The sequence below is a fragment of the Schistocerca nitens genome, chromosome 3, assembly GCF_023898315.1.
Source record: "Schistocerca nitens isolate TAMUIC-IGC-003100 chromosome 3, iqSchNite1.1, whole genome shotgun sequence".
In the NCBI taxonomy this organism is placed as follows: domain Eukaryota; kingdom Metazoa; phylum Arthropoda; class Insecta; order Orthoptera; family Acrididae; genus Schistocerca; species Schistocerca nitens.
In genome coordinates, this window is record NC_064616.1 from 219,960,113 (window position 1) to 219,985,360 (window position 25,248).

At 43.9% G+C, this 25,248-nt stretch overlaps 1 protein-coding gene across 1 annotated transcript in view; it reads right to left on the reverse strand.

Moving 5' to 3' along the window:
* The window catches only part of LOC126248180 (myotubularin-related protein 14), a 133,722-nt gene extending 108,733 nt beyond the window's left edge, over positions 1–24,989 (reverse strand). The window contains exon 1 of the mRNA XM_049948954.1: positions 24,830–24,989. Within this exon, the coding sequence (XP_049804911.1) occupies positions 24,830–24,916 (87 nt within the window). The 5' untranslated portion in view covers positions 24,917–24,989. The remainder of the gene's footprint in view (positions 1–24,829) is intronic.
* Positions 24,990–25,248: the final 259 nt, after the last annotated feature.

Genomic DNA, 25,248 nt, shown 5'->3' on the forward strand with positions numbered 1-25,248 from the left:
TTTTCTCATCAAAAGCCTTTCAAAAGTCAGGTAACAGTTCTTATCCAGCAACTTGAATAGTATTTTTTGCAGATTTTGTGAGCTATGACACTGCCCCGGTTTCAAGAAATGAGGTGTTTAATCCCAACAACATAAATTAAATTTGGACATTTTTGTGTGTTCCAGAATAGTGCAGCAAACTCAAGTGGATGATATATAGATTTTTCATTAGTTTCATAGGCAATTACAATTACATCTTTCAGCTTCACATCCTATAGTCAATAAGCAAGTGAACAGTCATTTTTGTAAACTTTACTGCTTTTATACATGTAGATATATTTCTACCCTCAGATTTATATGTCCACTCTGAACTAGAGCAAGGGGGAAAAATGACCGCATGTATGCTTCCACACAAGTCCTAATTTCTCTCACCCTGTCTTGCCTATGCAGTCCTAATGTGAGAGATGTGCATTGGTGGCAGTAGAATCACTGCAGTCAGCTGCAACTGCCAGTTCTCTAAATTTTCTCAACAGTGTTTTGTGAAAAAGCACATTGTCTTCCTCCTAGGGATTCCTATTTGATATCATGTGCCATTTCTACAATACTCACACATTGACTGAACCTACTGGTAGGTTCGCAGTAAATGAAGCAGGAAAAAGGGAATACAAACGTCTCAAAAATGAGATCGACAGGAAGTGCAAAATGGCTAAGCAGGGATGGCTAGAGGACAAATGTAAGGATGTAGAGGCTTATCTCACTAGGGGTAAGATAGATACTGCCTACAGGAAAATTAAAGAGACCTTTGGAGAAAAGAGAGCCACTTTTATGAATATCAAGAGCTCAGATGGAAACCCAGTTCTAAGCAAAGAAGGGAAAGCAGAAAGGTGGAAGGAGTATATAGAGGGTCTATACAAGGGCGATATACTTGAGGACAATATTATGGAAATGGAAGAGGACGTGGATAAAGATGAAATGGGAGATACAATACTGCGAGAAGAGTTTGACAGAACACTGAAAGACCTGAGTCGAAACAAGGCTCCAGGAGTAGACAACATTCAATTGGAACTACTGATGGCCTTGGGAGAGCCAGTCCTGACAGAACACTACCATCTGGTGAGCAAGATGTATGAGATAGGCGAAATACCCTCACACTTCAAGAAGAATATAATAATTCCAATCCCAAAGAAAGCAGCTGTTGACAGATGTGAAAATTACCGAACTATCAGTTTAATACGTCACAGCTGCAAAATACTAACGCGAATTCTTTACAGACGAATGGAAAAACTGGTAGAAGCCTACCTCAGTGAAGATCAGTTTGGATTCCGCAGAAATCTTGGAACACATGAGGCAATACTGACCCTATGACTTATCCTAGAAAATAGATTAAGGAAAGGCAAACCTACATTTCTAGCATTTGTAGACTTAGAGAAAGCTTTTGACAATGTTGACTGGAATACTCTCTTTCAAATTCTAAAGGTGGCAGGGGTAAAACACAGGGATCAAAAGGCTATTTACAGTTTGTACAGAAACCAGATGGAAGTTATAAGAGTTGAGGGGCATGAAAGGGAAGCAGTGGTTGGGAAGGGAGTGAGACAGGGTTGTAGCCTCTCCCAGATGCTATTCAATCTGTATATTGAGCAAGCAGTAAAGGAAACAAAAGAAAAATTCAGAGTAGGTATTAAAGTCCACAGAGAAGAAATAAAAACGTTGAGGTTCGCCGATGACATTGTAATTCTGTCAGAGACAGCAAAGGACTTGGAAGAGCAGTTGAACGGGATGGACAGTGTCTTGAAAGGAGGATACAAGATGAACATCAACAAAAGCACAACAAGGATAAAAGTTTATTTATGACTTGTGTAGAAACCAGAATACAGTTATGATTCGAGAGACATGAAAGGGAAGCTGTAGTTGAAAAGGGTGTGAGGTAGAGTTATAGCCTATCCCAGATGTTGTTCTATACATTGAACAAGCAATAAAGGAAACCAAGGAGTTACTTGGAAAGGGAGACATTCTCCTGCACTTGCATGGGACCTGTGGTAGATTCTCCTGCACTTGCATGGGACCTGTGGTGGGAGCATTATTATGCTAAGGGAGACATTCTCCTGCACTTGCATGGGACCTGTGGTAGTAATTGAAGACACACTGACAGCATCTACGGAAAGAGGTAGGATGACAGTGAAACTACCACTAGGCGCAAAATGGTAGGATGTCCACGACTCTTCGCAGAAAGTGGGGTTCGGAGGCTTGTCTGCTCTGTAAAGCAGGATAGATGGTGATCTGCCACATCTCTGATGAAATAGCACAATGCTGTTGCATGCACAAGTGTTTCGGAGCACATAGTACACCATACATTGTTGAACATGGAGCTCCACAGCAGACCACCACTAAGTGTTCACATGTTGACACAACATCGTCAACTAAAATTGCATTGGGCATGGGGCAATCAGGATTTGACCGTTGATCAATGGAAATGTGTCAGCTCTTCAGGTGAATCATAGGTCACTGGTTGCCTCCACAAACGCCGTCATCGAGGTGAACGGCGATTCAAAATGAGCAGCGCTACAGACGCAGAATGGTGGGAGCAGTATTATGCTAAGGGAAACATTCTCCTGCACTTGCATGGGACCTGTGGTAGATTCTCCTGCACTTGCATGGGACCTGTGGTGGGAGCATTATTATGCTAAGGGAGACATTCTCCTGCACTTGCATGGGACCTGTGGTAGTAATTGAAGACACACTGACAGCTACGAACCACCCGGGTCCCTTCATGCTTGATGTCTTCCACGATGGCGATGTCATCTTTCAGCAGTATAATTATCTGCGTTTCAGAGCCAGAAGCGTGGCACAGTGGTTTGAGAAGCATTACAGTGATCTCACATTGATGTGTCAGCAATCAAATTTGCCAGGCGCAAATCCTATGGAACCCATGGTCGCTATCGGGAGCCATCAACACGTACACAAATCAGCGGTCCATTATTTATGCAAATTACATGACCTGAGTATAGAAATCTAATGCCACATACCTCCACAAACCTACCAACAACCCATCGGATCCCTAATACGCAATCAGTGATGTATTTCATTCTAAAGGTGGACAAACAAGTTATTAAGCAGGTTGTCACAATGTTTTGGCTCATCAGTGTAACTGCTCCATTCATTTGATGATAATTATACTGCACAATTCAAGACCAGATACCTGCATCATGTTGCTTGATGAGACAGGTCTTATCACCAACAGACCTTCTGCGACAGTATGGCATTGTTGTTACAGAGGGAATGAGTTTTACACTGTTTGAAGTTGTGCCACACATGCAATTCCTGAGCACACTGCACAGCAACAGATATAACAGTATCAAGAAACTGGAGAATTCACAGGCGTTGGAGTCTGTAACATTGCATCACCAGCTGAAAACTTTAAGAGCTGCTGTCCACACACTAACATCAAAGTACAGATTGGTAACACCTGTCACAAACAGTCATGAGAAGATATGATGGTGGAACAACTGATGTGTATAGCCAATTACATCTGATATTTTCCTTCTGAACTCGGGAGAGATCCTCAGTTTGCAACAATCTTAACGCACTCGATACTAGAGTGTCAAACAATTTTTGGACAAAAACACTTTGTTTGCAGCAGCAAACACTTTGCTGCACCTTGACATTTCTGTTTCTGATATGTGTACCGCTGGACTCTGGGCGCAAGTAAACAAAAATACCAGAAAATGGAACTATAGATCTCAAATTGTGAAACATATCAGTCTGTCACCTCAACCAAGATTTTACTTTCACATTCATTGGCTTCAACAACTCACAACTAATCTGTCATACTAACATAGACCTCAAACTACACTAAAAATCAGACTGTAACTATAACATAGATTTCATACTCACATTCACTGGTTTCACCAACTCAAACCAAATTGTCACCTTCCAACCTACCACAGAGTTCAGTCTATAGTAAGGAAAGTCTGGTGACAACCAAAACACAGACTATGCCTTTGAGACAAAATCATGTCATGTCGTAACCACCCTGAAGTCCAAATCCAAAAGCAGGGCTGTCAATGAACTACGAAACATAGCACTTGATGCACATTTATAAAAACATAAACGTACAGCCACACAGAGGGAGAGTACTGCTATTTATTCGAACACTGAATATTTCAGAATATAGAAGTACAAATATAGAAATTTTGAGAACTTTCGAGAAAATATAACAACTAAATAACAAATAATTGCTGGTTGTCAGATTTGAACTGGTGACCGACAGCATGCAAGCCAGAGACACTGACCACTATGCCACGGTGTTTGCCACACAGCTCGCACCACTGTTCCCTCTCTAGGAGAAACAACGAACCACTGTTTCAGAAGTTCTTGTTGGAGTTGACCACAGCACCCTTGATATAGATCTTGTTCATGTTTGGTTGCTTGGTTCATTTAAAAGAGAGAGGGAGGGACCAAACTGCTAGGTCATCGGTCCCTCATTCCGATTAAAATAATTCCACAAAGGTGGGAGTAAAATAATTGAGACATACAAAACACAGCTGGAAGAAAGGAGAAAATCACACGAATGACAGAAGGGCAACAAACACTAAAATGGACAAAATCGGACAAGAAAACCACAGAGACACGCAAGAAACATGTAGAAGAGATCAAAACAAGAGAGCAGATTACCATGGCTGGCTGACCATGAGAATAAAAAGAAGCCAGCCACTCTGCAACAAATTAAAACCTCCATCCTAAAAGCACTAGGGCGTAGAACACAGAGGGACAAAGGACATGCGCTAAAACTTAGTTCAAATGATAAAACCCACCCTCACGAATAAATCTTAAAACTACAGCTGCTGTTGAGGCATTGTTGCCCAACACTGAAGGTAGGGTGCTAGGAGAATTAAAAGTCCACCGCAGAGCGGCGGAAAGGGGGCAGTCCAGCAAGAGGTGGACGACCATCGTCTGTGAGCCACCATGACACCTAGGTGGGTCCTTGTGACAGAGGAGGTAACCATTCATTAGTCATGTATGGCCAATGCAGAGCCGGCAGAGGACGACTGATTCCCTGTGAGAGGATGACTGATTCCCTGTGAAAGGACAGCATGGAAGACTTCCACAGATTCATAGTCTCCTTAATGACACACAGTTTGCATACTGCTATGCTGTTCCATCTCCCGAAACCGAAAAACCCTGTGGCATAAGACAGAACGCAGGTCAGTTTCGGAGATGCCCATCTCCAGAAGCAGTTTCCGTGTAGCCTGTTTGGCCAGCCTGTTGGCAACTTCGTTGCCTGGGATTCCGATGTGTCCTGGGGTCCACACAAACACCACTGAACAATGGGACCGTTTCAGGGCATAGAAGGACTCCTGAATGGACGCTACCAAAGGATGGTGAGGGCAGCACTGATAGCTTGCAGACTGCTCACGGAGTCAGTACACAGGAGAAATGACTCGCCAGGGCATGAGCGGATATGCTAAAGAGCATGAGATGGCTGCCAGCTCTGCAGTGGAAACACTGCAGCCATCTGCCAAGGAGTGCTGTTCAATATGTCCTCCATGAACACATGCAAAGCCTACGTGGTCATCAGCCATCTAGCCATCGGTGTAAACCACTTCATGGCCCCGGTACATGTTGAGAATCGAGAGGAAGTTATAGCGGAGAGCCGCAGGGTTAACGGAGTCCTTAGGGCCACGCAAAAGGTCCAGAAGAATCTGAGGCCTACGTGTACACCATGGAAGTGTACGTGAATGGACCTCAAGGAGAGGTGGTAACGGGAAGGACTCCACTCCTAACCGAAGGGACCGGACGCAAACTGAAATCGTAAGCCCTGACCTAGGCTGCCGATGGGGGAGATGAACCGCCATGGTTGAGAAAAGGAGACGGTAATTTGGATGCACAGGAGAACTACAAATGTGTGCAACGTAACTGGTGAGCAGTTGTGCATGCCTAACCTTCAATGGAGGGACTCTGGCCTCCACTAGGACACTGCTCACTGAACTTGTTTTAAAAGCTCCCGTCGCTACGTGAATGCCACAGTGGTGCAATGGGTCGAGTAAACGCAACTCTGAGGGTGCCGTCGAACCATTGGTTGGTTGGTTGTTTGAGGTTTAAGGGACCAAACAGCAAGGTCATCAGTCCCTTGTTTCAAATATGCTCCATTCCGCTAATGGGACATCTGAGGAAAGTCAGAACAATAAAACGGAAAAAGGTAAAAACGTAAAAGGGCAGTCATGTTGTCATTGGTAAAAACAAAATGAGGGAAGTCGGCAAGAGAACGAACCCAATGCTATGCTGAAGCAGCATAGGCAAGACCACCTGTGACTTAAAAGGTGCAACCGCTAGAATGTAGAAATACGTATGGGAAAAGGAGACTAACCAGTCCTTAAAAAAAAGGGGGAGGGGGGGTAAAAACAGAGTAAAAGGGGAAGAAAAGAGAATCTCGGTCAGGGAGGTGAATCGGGAATCTCCAAACACGGCTTACAGTGGGAGACACCCAAACACTCACCGCCCTGCCCCAACACCAGAGAGAGATTAAAAACCTTAAAACTGAGAATAAAAACCACTTTCCCGGAGGAAACCAAGAACCAGAGAGACCATCCGGGAATCGTCAGCCAACATCGAAGGTAAAGTGTGGGGGAGTCTGTACTTAGCACGCAGAGCCAAAAGAAGGGGGCATTCAACCAAAACGTGGGCTACTGATTGGAAGGCTCCACAACCACAAAGTGGGGGTGGCTCATCACGCAAAAGAAAACCATGGGTCAGCCTGGTATGGCCAATGCGGAGACGACACAGTGTGGTCGAGTCCTTTCGGGAGAGGCGAAAGGAAGAACGCCACGGGCCTGGTGTCACCTTAATCGCTCGAAGTTTATTAGACAGGGGAGTAGCCTCCCAAGAATTGGCCCATGACTGTGCGAAGTGGGATTTGATGTGAAGCCGTAAATCCGCTGCAGGAGGGGTTACAGAAAATGGGGGGTAAGTGACTGCTCCCCCAACCAAACTATCAGTGAGCTCATTGCCCGGGATACCCACATGGCCACGGACCCAAAGGAAGTCAATGGAACAAGCAGCACGGTGAATATCAGCGAGATGGTCATGGATGGCAGAGACCAAGGGATGGTGTGAAAAACACCGGTCAATAGCAAGAAGGCCACTCATCGAGTCCGTACATAACAAAACGCAGTTGTGTTGGGACTGTTTAATAAAGGCAAGGGCCTGGGAAATTGCCACCAATTCCGCAGTAAACACCCCACACGTAGGTGGCAGCAGATGATTTTCCGCTCCAACAGAGGACGTGAAGGCATACCCAACATGATCAGCAGATTTAGAGCCATCAGTGTAAAAAACAACAGCATCCCGAAACTCCCATAAAATTTGGCGGAAAAAGAAACGGAACACCACCGGAGGGATGGAATCTTTCGGACCTCAGCGGAGATCCATCCGAATTCGAGGCCGAGGAACTAACCAAGGAGGGGTGGAGGGGAGGGAGCGAGGAAGACAGGACAAAGAAGGAAGCTGAAAATCACGGCAAAGAGACGCAAGGCGGAGCCCAACCGGTAAATCCGCCCGAGGGCGGGAGTCGGGTGGGCGACATCCATGGTCTGGGAAAAGGATAGAATAGGAAGGATGAGTGGGAGAGGAACGGATAGTGAGTGCATAAGACACCAGAAGCTGGGACCGCCGAACAGAAAGGGGGGGGGGGGGGGGATCCCAGCTTCAACCAGGAGACTATCAACAGGGCTAGTAGGGAAGGCACCGGTGACCAAACGGATACCACAATGGTGGACTGGATCCAGCATGTGCAGTGTGGAAGGAGCAGCTGAACCATAAACTTGACAACCATAGTCCAAACGAGACAGAACTAGAGCATGATAAAGACGAAGAAGGAGGGAACGGTCCACACCCCAAGAGGAGTGGGCAAGGAAGCGAAGGACATTGTGTTTACGGAAACATCCTACCTTCAGGAGTCTGATATGGGGCAGCCAAGTGAGCTTGTTGTCGAAAAAAAGACCCAGGAAACGAAACTGTGGGACCACAGGCAATCGTTGTGCAGCAAGATAGAGCTCTGGATCAGGGTGGATCATAGTACGGCGACAGAAGTGGACCACCCGCGATTTTAAAGGAGAGAATTGAAACCCGTGTGAGAGCGTGATAATCAACGGAAAATGGTCACTATCACAAAGGTCGTCGTGTGGCGACCAGTGTAATGAAGGGAGGAGGGAGGGAGAAGAAAGAGAAAGATCAATGGCAGAAAAGGTACCATGACTGGCACTGAAATGAGTAGGGGAGCCATCATTAAGAAGGCACAGGTCGTGGTCTGCAATAAATTGGTCTATAAGAAGACCTCGTCTAGATGGAAAGGCACTGCCCCACAAAGGATGATGAGCATTAAAATCCCCAAGGAGGAGGAAGGGAGGAGGAAGTTGCTGAAGAAGGGCGGTTAAGGCAGCAGGTGTAAGAGTCCTGTCAGGAGGGAGATAAAGATTGCAAACTGTGACCGCAGAGTCTAAGTGGACCCTAACAGCAACCACTTCCAATGTAGTTTGAAGAGGAATCCACGTGCTAGCAATGTCTGTACGGACCAACGTACAAACGCCACCAGAAGCCCGCAGGGGTCCGACCCGATTTCGACAGAAAACACGGAACCCACGGAGGGTCGGTGAGTGAGCATCAGTAAAATGAGATTACTGGAGAACCACACAAGCTGCAGAGTAGGAAGAAAGAAGGGATTTCAATTCCAGAAGGTGACGATAGTATCCATTACAATTCCATTGGAGAACCACAGAACGATGGTTTAAATGGGGGCTGAACACGCTAAATCCAGTCATACCGCCGGGTCCCCACCCGTCACCGACAAGGAGGGGGCGACATCCATGAACGACAGGTCAGAATCCGGTTGTGAAGTCAGGGAAGGGACCTCCAGTGACACAAGAGGCTCTTTGTCCCGGGACCTATGTTTCTTTTTCTTCTTTTCAGGCTGAGGTCGAGGAGAGCTGTGTGGCATAAAGGAGCCAGCTGCAGCAAGATCAGGAACAGAAAGAGACCGGGTGACCTGGGGGCCGACAGACCGCGGCTCTCGCGGTCGTCACGCGGCAGCAGACCTTTGGCCTGGAAGGTGCCGGGAAGGGGCATCCCGGGAGAGGCGCCCTTGACCGGCAGACGCCGAAGGAGTGGGACACTTCTCCGGCTGGGGAGGGGGAGCAGCGCCCAAAGGAGAAGGTGTGGGAGCCGCAGGGGAGGGGGGGGGGGAGGGGGGGGGTCCGGGATGGGGGTAAGGAAGGGGGAGGAAGGGGTGTAGATGTAACCAAGGCGTAACTAGATGTCATGGACACAGAGTGAAGTCATGTATATTTCTTACGGGCCTCTGTGTAGGTTAAACGATCAAGGGACTTATACTCCTGTATCTTTTTTTCCTTCTTATATACTGGGCAATCTGGTGAACGTGGAGAATGACTACCATGACAATTTATACACACACAGGAGGGGGAAAACAGGGACTCCCCTCATGAAATGGACGTCCACAGTCACCACAGAGAGGGGCCTGTGAACAGCGGGAAGACATGTGTCCAAAACGCAAGCACTTAAAACACCTCATAGGAGGTGGGATGTACGGCTTCACATCACAGCGATAGACCATAATCTTAACTTTCTCAGGGAGGGTATCCCCTTCAAAGGCCAGGATAAAGGCACCAGTATCAATAGGATTGTCTTTAGGACCCTTCTGAACACGCCGATCAAAGTGAACACCCCGCCATCCGAGATTGTCCCGAAGTTCCTCATCAGTTTGAAGGATGAGGTCCCTGTGAAAAATCACACCTTGTACCATATTTAGAGACTGGTGGGGGGTAATGGACACAGGAATTGTGCCAAGATGGGTACAGGCATGAAGGGCAGCAGATTGGGCAGCTGAAGCAGTTTTTATCAGCAACGAACCCGACCGCATCTTGCTCAGGGAGCCCACTTCGCCAAACTTGTCTTCAATGTGTTCCACAAAGAATAAAGGTTTGGTATTGGTGAAAGTATCTCCATCAGTCCTGGTGCAAACTAGATAACGTGGGAAAGGTTTTGCCCCTAGCCGACGGGCCTGACCCTCTTCCCAGGGGGTAGCCATGGAAGGGAAGGCCGAAGGGCCAACAGAAGCAGCACTTGAGTAATCAGTTCCACGCAGAGAGACGGCCGCAGAAGAACGGCCAGAGTTCTGGACCCGTATGCGTTTCATTTGCAAGGCGTCCGCCCTGATACCACACACTCCGATCACGGGCTCTCCTCACGGGCCCCACCCAGCCACAGCAAGGGCCGTCTGGCACGGCTGCCATTGCCGGGAGTTCCGATGCTTCAGGATGACGAGCAACCACTCCAAGGCATGCATGAGGAGGTCACAGCTCAGGTATCTGAAGTGTGATCCCTGTGTGTTCAGGGGGCTCAACCAATAGGGTACATAGCGACCCCACCACACGGGCTGGCTACCGTGCTGGCTATGCACCCTAGTATCAGACAACGACGTGAAAGAAAAGGTGGAATGTACTAGGAGGGCGCACGTCGGAGACACTAGGTAAGGTGCTCTTCCCCAAATGGCTCACACTACGGAGGAGAAATTTTGTAATAGAGGTCAAACCCCAGAGGGGGACCAAAGAATGCCAAAAGGAGGAGATGATTACGCAACAAAGCCGGATTGTAAAACCAACAGAACCAGGAGGATAGTGGGGGGTCAACATAAGCAAGGACACCAAGACAGGGAGAGGAGAGGGCTACGGGAAAGGAGCAAGGAGAGGAAAGGAGGGGAAGGGGAAGGAAATGCAGCGCTGGAGAGAAAGAAGGCTGCAATAGCTCGGGGTCCCGTGCTCGCCATGCACGTATGCACAAAAGAGTTGTGGACCCCCTGGGGGGCCGTCGAACCGTAAGCCAGACTCAAATAGTTAAGGCGGGATTGAACAAGGGCTCTGTAGAGCTGCAACAGTGTAGAGAGATCTGCACCCCAATTGGTGTTGCTCAGGCAGCAGAGGTCATTGAGGTGCTGCAAGCACTTCCGCTTAAGCAGACGAAGGTGAGGTAGCAAAGTCAATCGGGCGTCAATAACCAGTCCTAAGAATCAATATGTCTCCACAACAGTGAGTGGATCGTCATTAAGGTAATGTTCTGGTTCTAGACGAACAGTGCGATGTCGACACAAATGCACGACACAGGACTTCGTGGCTGAAAACTGGAAGCTGTGGGCTAGAGCCCATCCATGACTGCGCCTTGTGAATGGCTCCCTGTAGGCACTTCTCAGCAACACCAGTACTGGAGGCGCAGTACACAATGCAGAAATCATCCGCATACAGAGAAGGTGAGACCGACAGCCCTACAGCTGTTGCTAGACCGTTAATAGCCCCTAGAAATAGTCACACACTAAACACGGAGCCCTGCGGAACACCATTCTCCTGAATAGGGGGGAGAGGGGCGGGGGGCGGACTAAGGGAGGCACTGACCTGGACACAGAAAGTACGGAGCGACAGGAAGTTTTGGATAAAAACCGGGAGCAGGCCCCGGAGACCTCACTCACACAATATGGCAAGGATATGATGTTGCCACGTCGTGCCGTATGCTTTACTTAAGTCCAAACAGACGGCAACTAGATGTTGGCATCTGTAAAAGGCTGTTCGGATGGCAGACTTGAGGGACACAAAATTATTAGTGGTAGAGCGACCCTGGCGGAAGCCGCCCTGACATGGAGCCAGTAGGCCACGTGACTCCAGGACACAACCTAATCACCGACACACCATACGTTCCAGCAGCTTACAAAGAAAGTTGGTGAGGCTGATGGGCCAGTAGCTATCCATATCAAGTGGGTTTTTACCGGGTTTGAGCATTGGAATGATGGTGCTCTCCCGCCATTGTGATGGAAAAACACCATCACACCAGATCCGGTTGAAGATGACGAGGAGATGTCACTTGTAGTCAGACGAAAGACATTTAATAATCTGATTGTGGACCCGATCTGGCCCAGGAGCTGTGTCAGGGCAATGTGCAAGGACGCTGAGGAGCTCCCACCCCGTAAATGGGACCTTATAGGGTTCACTGTGGCATGTAGTGAATGAGAGGACTTACCTATCCATCCACCATTTGAAGGTGCGAAAGGCTGGGAGATAGTTCTCAGACACAGATGTTTGAGCATAGTGCTCAGAAAAGTGCTCCCAACACTCCTGTTTCCGTCATTTTATAAGCTGGCGAACGTGGGTAGGGAGCAGCTTAAAGGCTATTAGGTGCTCTAGGGAAGGGTGCCACTTATGTAGCTGTAGAGCTCGCCAATGCTCTTTAATTGCCTCAGCAACTTCCAGCTACCACCAAAGGACTGTCTTTAACGGGTTGGGGGGGGGGGGGGCACTTTAAAGAAGGAGGGATCGCGTTTTCTGACACAGAAACGATCGTTGTAGTGACCTGCTGAATGACAACATCGATGGCACCATGAGGGGGAGATTCAGCGGTGACGGTGGAGGTGAAGGCTTCCCAGTCTGCCTTGTTTAAAGCCCATCTGGGTAGGCATCCATGGGCATGACGCCGGAGGAGTGACAGGAAGATGGGGACGTGGTTATTACCACACAGGTCATCATGTGCTCTCCAGTGGATAGATGAGAGAAGACCAGGACTGCAAACTGCGAGATCAATGGCCGAATATGTGCCATGTGCAACACTGAAATGTGTGGGAGCACCTGTATTTAAGAGGCAGAGGTCGAGTTGTGACTCAAAATTTTTTACCTCCCTACCTTGGCCAATAAGCATGGCGCGACCCCACACGGCGTTATGCGCGTTAAAATCTCCAAAAAGTAGGAAAGGTTTAGGGGGTTGATCAATCAGTGCAGCTAATACATTCAGGGGTACTGCACCACCTGGAGGAAGATATACACCGCAGACAGTTATTTCCCGTGTCGTCTGTATTCTGACAGCCACAGCTTCAAGAGTGGTTTGAAGGGGCACGGTTCACTACAGACTGAGTTTAGGACATAAACGCAAATTCCACCTGACACTCAATTATAGTCGCTACAGTTCCTGTAATATACCTTATAACTGTGGAAGACAGGTGTCCGCATTGCCGGGAACCAGGTTTCCTGGAGGGCAATGCAGAAAGCAGGTGTAAAGCTTAACAGCTGCCATAGCTCAGCCATGTGGTGGGAAAAACTGCCGCAATTCCACTAGAGGATTACATGATCATGAGACTGTGAGGGTGTGGGTGATGTCTCTGTGCTTTTTCTTCTTGATGAAGGGTCATAATCCTCGATTTCATATGCGACATCTGATATACAATGAAGGACATGGTACAGCTCAAAACAGCACTTTAGTAATTTGTCCAACAGTCCCACTTTCCATGCAGGCATAAAAATTCGTACTAAGTATCCTGGGCAGTATCCCATTGGCCAATGTTTGACACTGCAGCACTCTCGGTCTTTCGGCTGGGCATTCATGGTCTGTATGCAAGCAAGCTGCCTTCCTTCAGTCTTGGTGATGATGTGGATGGGTTTCACATAGTTATCCTGAGTATCATCTAGTTGAAATGGGAACAGTGTATCTTTTGTCATTTCAGCCTCGCAACTGTGGAGCAGAAAAAAATGCAATGAAGCCTGTGGTGTTTTGCCTCACTGTGTTGTACACAAATGTGATGATGTTCAGTATAGTATCCAAATCTCTGTCGAACACCAATGTATGCCGAGAGCATATCTGTCAACGTCTTACTAAAGCGTTCTGTGGGACCATTCATCTGTGGTACCATTCATCTGTGGTACCATGTAGTAGTTATCCTGCAGAACATGTCGCAACATGATATCACCCCCAATACTAGTCTCCACTGGGAAACTTTTTCACAATCAGAGATCACCACACAGGGTGCTCAGTGCCTCAAAATGATTTCTTCTTTAGCTAACAATGATAAACACTTAACACTACAAAAAAGTTGTCCCAAGTCGGCTACTGCCCGGACAGATTCATCTCTGTGACTTTCGTGCATGAAGCAGCTAAGGGTGTTCATTTCATTGTAATTTCATTCTAACGAGCTGCATGGTCACCGATGGTATCTGACATGTCCGAAAGAACAGATACCATCTTAGCATATATATGTCTACGATGGCCACAATGGAAACACATTAGCGTATTGTCCTCTATCCTATACATGTCTCTCCTTCTGTGTGGCATTATACTTGGTGGAGTTGATTCAACCTACATGGCTAGGTTCTATGTTGTCGTTTGATGGCTGTAACATGAGACAGAGTTGGTCACGTCCAATCTTCCTGGCATACTCCACTGGTGATAGAGATTGGTGCTAAAGATCGACACACTACTTCTATTATTTCCTGATGTATGGCACTTACTGTTACGGCTGCTACCTCTCGCTTCCTCAGTCCAACAGTTCTAGTTGCCATAAAGTGTTGTATATTTTCTCTTACAACCTGTCGAGTTCATGGTGGTCTACCACAACTGCCATAGGGACCACATTTGGGTGTCAACAATACTTCATTTGTCACTCTTTTCTGTTACAGTTTCCCAATGCACTGGCACCACTTAATGATTTCCTCAGCTGTTATGACATCATTTACCAGAAGAGCTTGGTACATGTCTTCTGCAACCCCTTTCGTCAAGTACGAGACTGTTGGCTTCTCTCACATCTGGATTCACAATGTGGCACAGGGCCAAAATATTCTGTATGTATATCTGTATCATTTTCCTGTATTGTTGAGTCCCAGTCTGCAAGTGTTGTTCTGCTACTCTAATTTACTGTTGATTGTCATCACCAACTGTTTTCTTCAGTGTGGCTTGGAACTTGTCCCAGCTAGCTAGATTCCTCTAACCAATGCTGGTATGTGCTGTCCAAGTAAATGCACATATTTTCCAAACACATAGTGCCACCCCATCTATTATACTTGGTGACTCAGTCATATCTTTTTAGCCATTTCGTCGAATCCTGGCCAGTGTATCTGGAAAACACAGACTGATGCCCGATTTGCAGCTGACTTGTTGCTGTTTCAGAATCCTGTGGTATCCTGAGTATACGGGCTTTGGGAACAATTTACAGTTTGAACACCAGTTCCTGTCCATGTAGGCGATGCCTTTTACATAGCCTAATTGGAGCCACGGTTATGTAGATGTTTTGAAGTACTCAGCAACTCCACAAGACAATGTCATGTCATAACCACACACAAGTCCAAATACAAAAGCGGGCTCATCATCAGTGAACTACAACATTTAGTACTAAAAGCACATACAGCCAGAAAAGAACTGAACTCCTGGCTAGAGATTGCTGCTATTTAAACAGACTTCAGATATTCCAGAATATAGAAACATCATAAACATAAGAAATTTCAAGAACTTTCCAGACATGATAAATAGCTAAATAACAAATGACTGCTGGTGGTCAGGTTTGAACGGGAACCTCACAGCACACCAGCCAGTGACTAAACCCAAACATCCAAAATGTGTGGAGCTTAAAATACAGCATATCAACCAACCTATGGGAGAAGTTGTCATAGGTAAATTCCTTGGAATAAATATGGAAAAGAACTAAATCAGGGTTACATATGCTGAGTTCCTATCACATAAATTAAGCAGTTTTGCATTTGGAATGAAGATACTGGCAAATGCTATTGATGTAAGCACACGAAAAATTCCATATCACTGTTACGTTGAATCTTGTCATTAGGTATGGTTTAATTTTGAGGAGAAGTTCAAACAGTGTCTTGGATAATGGAGCTGTAGGAGAAAATTGTCAGATACATGTGTACTGCACAGCAAGATGAATTTTTCCAACCATTACTTTGCTAAAAACAAATCCTAACTATTCCCTCCCTTTTACATTTATGAAATTTTAAGGTTAGTATACACCAGACAAAAATTATTTGATGAGAATCATTTAATGCACACAGACAACAAGAGAATGAAAGAATTTATGCTTCCCGCACAGTACTTGAAATTATATTTACAGTCTGCCTAGTATGTGGTGATGAAACTACATACTAAATTAACAGGCAAAACCATACCTTTAAATATAAAGCCTGATCACTTAAAATTAAGGCTGCAGGACATTTTGCGAGAGAAATGCTACTATTTGGTGGAAGAATTACAGGAGGATAAACTGATAATTTGAGCAAAGTGTAAGTTAGTATTAGATTTTTTCCTTTGACAAAACTGTATTAATCATCATCATCATGATGATACTGTTATTAATGTGAGCTGTTCTCTAGTAGTGGAGAAGTTGTACTACAAATTTGACGAGTCTCCTGCACTTTAATCAAATGATTTAGATTGTGTGCACAGAAGTGCAGCAGTTGGACAGCCATTTGTGAAGTATAACCATGCCAGCTCGGAATAAAGTAGTAAAGTTCAGTTAATCACATTACCATATTTCCAACATTAGTGCATACAGTGCAACTCCAGTTTCGGGTGGCCAGGCTACAAAGTAAATAGGTGGTCATCAATGAGAGGCTCTGTGATGGGCATGGAGGCTATCAAATACAATTACCTAAGGATAGTGTTAATGAAACTGGAAAAAACTTGTTTGCCTAGATTAAAGACATAACGATGGAGATTAAAGACAATAATGGAGACTAAAATCCACAAATAGTGTGTTCTCTTAAGTGAATCTAAAACAACTAACACATTTACTCCCATAACATGTTAAGCTTAAATTGCAGTAGCAAGTCATGATTAGAATGCTGGTGCCTGAACAGAAAATAGTAAAATCATTAGTGATAATGAGCAATCAACAGTCCTCCACTGTGAAAAATACATCACCGGTTCCTACAGGTATAGTCAAATAGTCAGCAGGATCAGTTACAACCAACACATTTAATGTTAACATTTCAAGCTACATTTCTTTCAAAATGATTCCTCTTTTCGGACACTAGCCCCAATATTTGAACAGTTCTTCAAAACAGTATCAAATCCATTATCACAGAACCTTTTACTGCCATACTGCACACTGTACCCCTGGAGCCCTCCAACAATACTGTGCCTCTTTACACTTTATCTAGCTTGATGAAGAGAACAGTGTTACCAGTGAAGGTAAATATGTTATAGCAATCTAATAGGCACGCATTTTAAAATTAGTCTCTTCTGAAGTAATATAAAGAAGTCTTCCCTACACCAGCTTCCTCAATTCATCTAGATGTGTTGGTCACGCAAGTTTCAATGTAAAACTGGACAAATCTTTCCGAGAGGTCTATCTTTGTCATTCCTGTTCTCCACCCCCTGCCCTCCCACAATTCTTTTTCATCAAGGAGCCCGTATTAGTTGGGCATATATCTTGCACACAAGGTAGAGCAGTTTTGTCACAGCTGATTTTGAAAACTCTTTCCTACCTTTTGTGAGGGCATGCTGAAAAGTAATGCATACAGTTATTCTATGTGGAAACTCTTAAAGCTTTTTAAATGGAACATCTGTTATTAATATTCTACATCATTATTCTTCATGCCTTCATATTTATTTCTCACCAGTCGCCCTGGCAATGAATACATTTCTCCCAATGAGAGACCAGTTTGTCGATACTGTCACTTGACTTTGTTGACAGAGCCATAAATTCACCTCCGCCTCCACCACATCATCACTATCAAAGTGAGGTCCTCGAAGGTGTTCCATAAGTTTAGGAAACAGATAAAAATTGGATGGGACCAAGTTGGGACTGTGCGGAGGATGATCGATGACAGTTAACCCAAGGCGTCAGATTGTTGTAGATGTCACAGTGTTTGCTCGTAGGTGGTCTGGGATTGGTATGCTGGAGGAGAGGATGCTCCATGTGTGGACGAACTCTTAAAATTTGAAACTTGATTACTGCACACTGTTTCTCTTGCACTTACATAGTTAGGTTACACACCGCCATGTTACGTGCCACAATTTGGATATCTCTAGTGGAACGGAACTGCAAATATGCAGACATGAAGAACAGAGACGTAGACTATTAATAATGTTTGTTTCATTGAAAAAGTTTTAAAAGTTTTCACATTAAAAATTTTGGGGACCCTAGGTCTCCTCCACATATACAACCTTTTTACATTATTCTTACACCAAGTATTGGGTATGATTCAATTATGTTCTGTATAAAATTCTACTACGTGGCTTCTGCTTTCATTCTTTTCTTGCAGTTCATGTTCGACTACTATTTTTCCAGCTCTTCCTTTTCCTACTACCAAATTCTAAACACCCATCATAATTAAATTTTCATCTCCTTTAAATGGCCAAATAATTTTCTTTACCTCACCATACATTCTGTCAATCTCTTCATCATCTGCGGAGCTATTAGGCTAATAAACGTGTACTACCATAGTGGCTGTTAGCTTTGTTTCCAGAACCTGTACAGAAAATTGGAATAGAGATCAACATAAACATCATTTCCATCATTTTTATTGCTCATGGAAACCACACGTTGTATGTTGTACCACCATATAGTGAGACCTTCCAAGGTGGTGGTCCACATTGCTGTACACACCAGTACCTCTAATACCCAGTAGCACGTCCTCTTGCATTGATGCATGCCTGTATTCATCGTGGCACACTATCCACATGTTCATCAAGGCTCTGTTGGTCCAGATTGTCCCAATCCTCAATGGTGTGCATCACTCAGAGTGGTTGGTGGGTCATCTCATCCATAAACAGCCCTTCTCATTCTATCCCAGGCATGTTTGATAGGGTTCACGTCTGGAGAAAATGCTGGCCACGCTAGTCGAGCGATGTCGTTATCCTGAAGGAAGTCATTCACAAGACGTGGATGATGGGGCCACGAATTGTCATCCACGAGGACAAATGCCTCGCCAATATGCTGCTGATATGGTTGCACTATCGGTCGGAGAATGGCATTCACATAACGTACTGCCGTTACAGCGCCTTCCATGCCCACCAGCGGCATACATTGGCCCCACATAATGCCACCCCAAAACAGCACATAACCTCCAGCCTGCTGCACTCACAGGACAGTGCGTCTAAGGCATTCTGCAAGATCGGGTCTCTGACGATTATCTGGTTGAAGGCATATGTGACACTCACTGGTCTAGAGAACGTGATGCCAATCCTGAGCGGTCCATTCAGCACGTTGTTGGGCCTACCTGTACCGTGCTGCATGGTGTCGTGGTTGCAAAGATGGACCTCGCCACAGACGCTGGGAGCGAAGTTGCGCAAAATGCAGCCTATTCCGCACAGTTTTAGTTGTAACAGGATGGTCTGTGGCTGCATGAAAAGCATTATTCAACATGGTGTCATTGCTGTCAGGGTTCCTCTGAGCCATAATCCCTAGGTAGCGGTCATCCACGGAAATACGGAAGCGTCCGATCCCGCCTGTCTGCTTTGACCCATGACGTCACAAATATGGCGGAAACTACCATAAACCACGATTCCAATATGGCGCATATAAAGTCGGTACGTACACATTATGAGCACGAAAATACATCGAAAAACAAACACAGACACTTTCCACAAGAAGCCTAATGCCACTAACGGGACAAGTGCGGGAAATGGGGTGTTTTTGGGTGGGGGCGAACTAAATATAAACAAATTTAGACACCCACCCCCATACAAAACGACGAAAAAAACCAACATCACAAAACTCCCCAAATACCACTAAACACAATATCATCTGGAATCGGACACATCCCTTGACCTATATAGCTCAACAGCAGCTCCCGATCCCATAAATTAGGATCAAACACTTCCCATGGCCTATATAGCTCAAAAACATCTCCCGATACCAATATCAACATACACAGCCACACATTGGGATCGAACACTTCCCTTGACCTGCGCACTGTTAATTTTATCCGTTATATCCATTCCTGAACAAAAACAACAACCGATTAATTTTACTAAAATTACCTGACGATGTATAGCAAACAACACTAAATTAACCTTCACACAAAATCGTTAACTCACTGAAACGAATTCCACTACAAACAAGCCGACACTCGAACAATTCTGGATAATGAGCAAAAGCAAACTGAGTCCATTACACCACACAAACGAAAACCCTGAACATACCACCAGAGAGCACAACAAACCACAACACGACGACATCTACAAACATACCACACTCACAAACTGTCATGACGTGCCGTCATGACGTCACACACGACAACACCCTTATGTCACGGGTCAAAGCCGACGCGTGGGATCACACGCTTCTGTCGACCCTCATCCACTGCAGTAGTAGTCCTTGGGCGGCCTGAGCGAGGCATGACATTGACAGTTCCTGTCTCTCTGTATCTCCTCCATGTCTGAACAACATCACTTTGGTTCACTCTGAGACGCATGGACACTTCCCTTGTTGAGAGCCCTTCCTGGCACAAAGTAACATTGCAGATGCGATCAAACCATGGTATTGGCTGTCTAGCCATGGTTGAACTACAGACAACACGAGCTGTGTACCTCCTTCCTGGTAGAATTACTGGAACTGATCAGCTGCTGGACCCCCTCGGTCTAATAGGCGCTGCTTATGCCTGGTTTTTTACATCTTTGGGCGGGTTTAGTGACATCTCTGAATAGTCAAAGGGACTGTGTCTGTGATACAATATACAGAGTCAACATATATCTCCAGGAGTTCTGGGAACCAAAGCAATGCAAAACTTTTTTTTTATGTGCGTACATGACTAAGAGATCTAGCATTCCATGCTCCAAACTGCAAAATGACAGTTTTGTTCTTCTTGATGACAACATCCTCCTGAGTAGTTCCTGTCCTAAGATCCGCATGGGGGACAACTTCACCTGTAGAATATTTTCCTGACAGAATGCCATCATGATTTAACTGTACAGTACAGCAGCATGCCCTCTGGAGGCAAAAATGGCAATATCATGTACTAAATAATGTGACAATTCCATCTAATTCTCTTCCATGTTGTGATGCATAAATGAAATTAAAAAAAAAAAAAGAAAAATCCTAGAGCTACAATACTGTGCAGATGATAGTTTTAAAGATATGTTACTACTAAAAGTCTTCTATGGTTTCTACCATATACAATCTGAGGACTCCATAAGGTAAGCCTCCATGTGAGTTGAAGTATTCACTTGTCTCTAATTTGTTAAACCCTCTATTTTGTAAACTACATGTAGAATAAATTAAATTTTGGTGTTAATATGCCATCAATTTCTATTTGCCTCTCAGTGCTAGCAACAGAAATAAAGAGAATCTTTAAGAAAAATTGTTTAGCACTAAAGACATTTCAGGTAAAAAAAACAATTAATTGCAAAAACTGTGCATGTCATAAAGCACTATTAAAAGAATGGGTAAGGTGTTCTAATGAAAGTTTATGTATAGACACTAGATTCAGTTTCAGATCATAACAGGAAAGAATATTGGTGTAAAAATGTCAAAGCACTGGCGAGAAGCTGATGATCTCTAACATTCCATACACTGTGTCACAGTGGACAAGTGGACTTTAGCTCTGAGAACACCTCAGACAGACGATATTCTACAAGTGGGACTCAACAACCACTGAATCTAGCAATACTGCTACAGCTACGCTACAAATAGATTTTTAAAATCTTATCCTAAACACATAGAGTACACGAGGATTAGCGGATGACATAATACCATGCCAATAGACCAATGACATTTCAATATGGTGACTGACTAGTCTTGTAAATTGGCTCATGGGTTATGTAACTAATAACACAAATATCAAAACATTATCAAAATAAAAGGCAACAAATTATAGGGCCTCCACAGGAATAGGTGTGTTTTGGGTGGGGAAGAACTTAAAACTCAAGTTTCTGCATTTTGTAACACAGCAATAAAATGTGTATATAGATACAGCCATTGATGCAAAAAATACAAGTAAGGATACTGGAGAGAGAAGAGAGAAAAAAAAAAAAAAAAAAAAAAAAAGAACAACAACAACTTGAGGACATGATCTAGTTGTGCATGCGCATAAAACGTGAATGTCTCGTGTCATATAATGGGCCTTTTACATCCTTTCATTCTAGGGAGTAAAAGAGCTAGAAATAATTTACTCTTAGTGATTTAGGTCAATTACGGAAAAACCTATTATCAGGGTGGCCAGATGTAAATATGAGGACTTCCCCTGCCAAACAGCAATACAATGTATTAACCACAGCTCCACACAGATCTATATTACTGAGGCATCTCACCTGATGTAAAATGCAAACATTCAGGGTCAGTACACATTTAACTTAAATAATCATCAATACCAAGTGTAATTAGCCCTCATCTGTTGGCCTCCCTTCCAGTCATTATGTCTACATCACAACACTTACAACAATAAAGTAAAATATAAATATATATTTCAGGCTATGGGATAAGTTTTATTTTCTGAACATATTTTATTAATTTACTTTTCATGTCACATAATTTGAATGCTGTGAGAAAACTTCCAGTGGCCTTAATATAAGTATGACATTCATACAGGTTTAATTATGCTGCTAAAACAAAGCAGTTCAAAAACTGCGTATGGCTGACCCAAACAATCAGAAATATCAGCAATGAGGTAACTTAAATCATATTCTAGACAATGGCAATACCTGAAAACAACACAAAGACTCTATAAGAACTCCATATGTTCAATGAGCATCTTTCTAAATGTTCAACTAATTGACTGACAGATTCTCATTCCTTCTGCCCTCTTTATTTGTGACTGCAAGCTGCAGCATATTTTTTGTGTAAGCCCATGAGATCAAATATAGATAGAACATTTTATGGCACAATCAATCTGATGTGGTGAAACAATTAATGCTCAACAGCACTGTGATACACGAAGTCTACTACCACACTGTGCGTGAAGACCCAAGTTATAAAATTTTCTCCTACACAGTATCTTTCTATTTTTTCTTTCCATTTTTTCCAGGTTCCCCTACACAGAATCTAGCATTTTCTGTCTCATTGGTGACCGCAAACACACTGACGGTAAGGAGGTGTCACAATGGTCACACAATGGATTTATCTCCATCTGACAACTCCATCAAGTCTGTGGCCAGTCCAGCAGACAAGGCTGCAACAGAATGAACTATTGCTGTGCACAATCTCTTATTAAATCACCACTGCCCACACCAATGAAGACATACAGTGTAGTTACAAAACAAAGATAGGTCCATCCATAAACTGATTTCATACACTTCAATGTGATACAAACATTTTCATCACTCTCAAAGCAATAAATTTCTATCAACCATTACTGTAAAATCCCATGTGGGACTGAGCATTTAACTTCTGGCTTCTACAATGCTGATCAACTAAACATGCATTGCTTGTTTGCCAATTTGCACAATATCACAACCACTTAATTCTAAGAATTCAACTACCTCAAAAATGCAAAGATGTCCACGCATAGACAATGAAAGGGACGAAGTGGAGGGAAATATCCAAGCTTGAATTGGGAAGCAAACAATCATGACATTGGTCAGCAAAATGGACAGGGGATTGCAAAAAATGGTTTTAAGCACTATGAGACTTAACATCTGAGGTAATCAGTCCCCTAGACTTAGAACTACTTAAGCCTAACTAGCCTAAGGACATCACACACATCCATGCCCAAGGCAGGATGCGAACCTGCAAGCGTAGCACCCGCGTGGTTCCGGACTGAAGTGCCTAGAACTGCTCAGCCACAGTGGCTGGCTAGGGGATTGCAAATGGCAGTAGGCTAGTGTTTTGTTACCACAATATTTATTTGGAATTAATATTCGTTGGCTCCAACAACTCCCAAACAAACTGTCACTTTTAAACTTAGCCTAAACGTTTGATGTACTACAGATAAGTCTGTCACCACAACCAAGACGTCACTCTGTCCAACACCATACTCTAACCCAAAAATGGTTCAATACTATTAATTGCCATGTATGTGTCACTCATAACGGTACATTATAGTAAGGCATAACCATGCATTTGTACATTTACACACATACACAAATACATATATATCACAAATGTAAACCAGTTAATGCAACTATTGAAAAAGTGTTCTGTGGTACTGAGAAAGTCAGAGGGAGGAAAAGAAGGGGGGGTGAGGTGGGAGAAAAGACTGAATATATAAGGAAAAAGGGTAAAAGAAAGATACACGAAAAAACACTAGGGGACAATTGTCCATCATGTAGCATGTACCTAGTTATCACTAATCTAGCGACATTTGTACACTACTAATTTTTTCGTCTATGAAATTTACTAGGCTAAAGGTACAACGAAATCCTGCATATCCAAACCATACTAAATGCGACTACTTTCGTCCTAAGAAAAACAACTATTGACACATCACGTACCCAAATAAAATTGTACGTTGACATATCATGAGTTTATTAAAAGCGTTTTTACGAGTTGAACTTTATTTATTTATTTTTACTCCAAAGACCACGTGTTGAGAATGGCAAAGGCTGTGTGTTAAGAATCACGAAAATGGTGTTTATGTGCATTTGTGACATTCTGCTCAAACCCTCTTGAAGTCTCTCTCAATACGTGTACAAATAATTGTGTGTTAATAAAAATGGCAGACACATAGTTTCCACGTCTTTATCTCCTAATATAATTTCAATGCATTGTAAAGTATTTTTCTGTCACAATAAGAATAGGGATAACCGGGTTGGTGCTCCCCAACTAATTCTGTTATTCCCTTTACCAGTACTATCAGATGCCGGTCATATCTGCATCCTCCCCTATCTTCCGAAATAACAAACAAAACCATCAAGTACACAATGCAGAAACTTAAGGGAACCATACTGTTTCACACACAGGACACAAAAATAATGCCTACCACGAAAAAATACATCTTAAGCTACATATACACTCGCACTTTACGGTACGATTCTGTTGGCTCCATCTCAAAAACCACAAAAAACTGCATAGCTCTCTATAATTACCAGATTTTTGAAATACGACAACAAACACAGCCAGTTTGAGTAGAAGAAAACTAAACTTTCTCACCTTCGGATCCGATTCCCTTGCACGGTACGTATTTTTAGAAAAGTACTCCAACAATTGCTGCAGTTCTAAAGGTCTAATATAGTCCATTTTAAACTAAACCCCTTGTTTATAGTGTATACAATTTTTTGAAAAAAACATGTGCACAACAAACAAAACACTACACAGGCTAAACCAAAGAGGTCTAATGCATTTATACGAAACCAGTCAGCTATACCATAGCTGTCATTTGATGGGTTTTCGATATATTTGAATTGCAAAATCGACTTTAGAAAGAAAGTTAAGATCGGAAGTCTCGAGTTGAGAATGTTGGACTAAATTATGTCCTGGTAACAGATTCTAAGAAACGACATACAAACTAGATACTAAGAGCAATTGAATGGTAGCGGCATTTTCACGATAGATGAATGCTATTTAAGAAC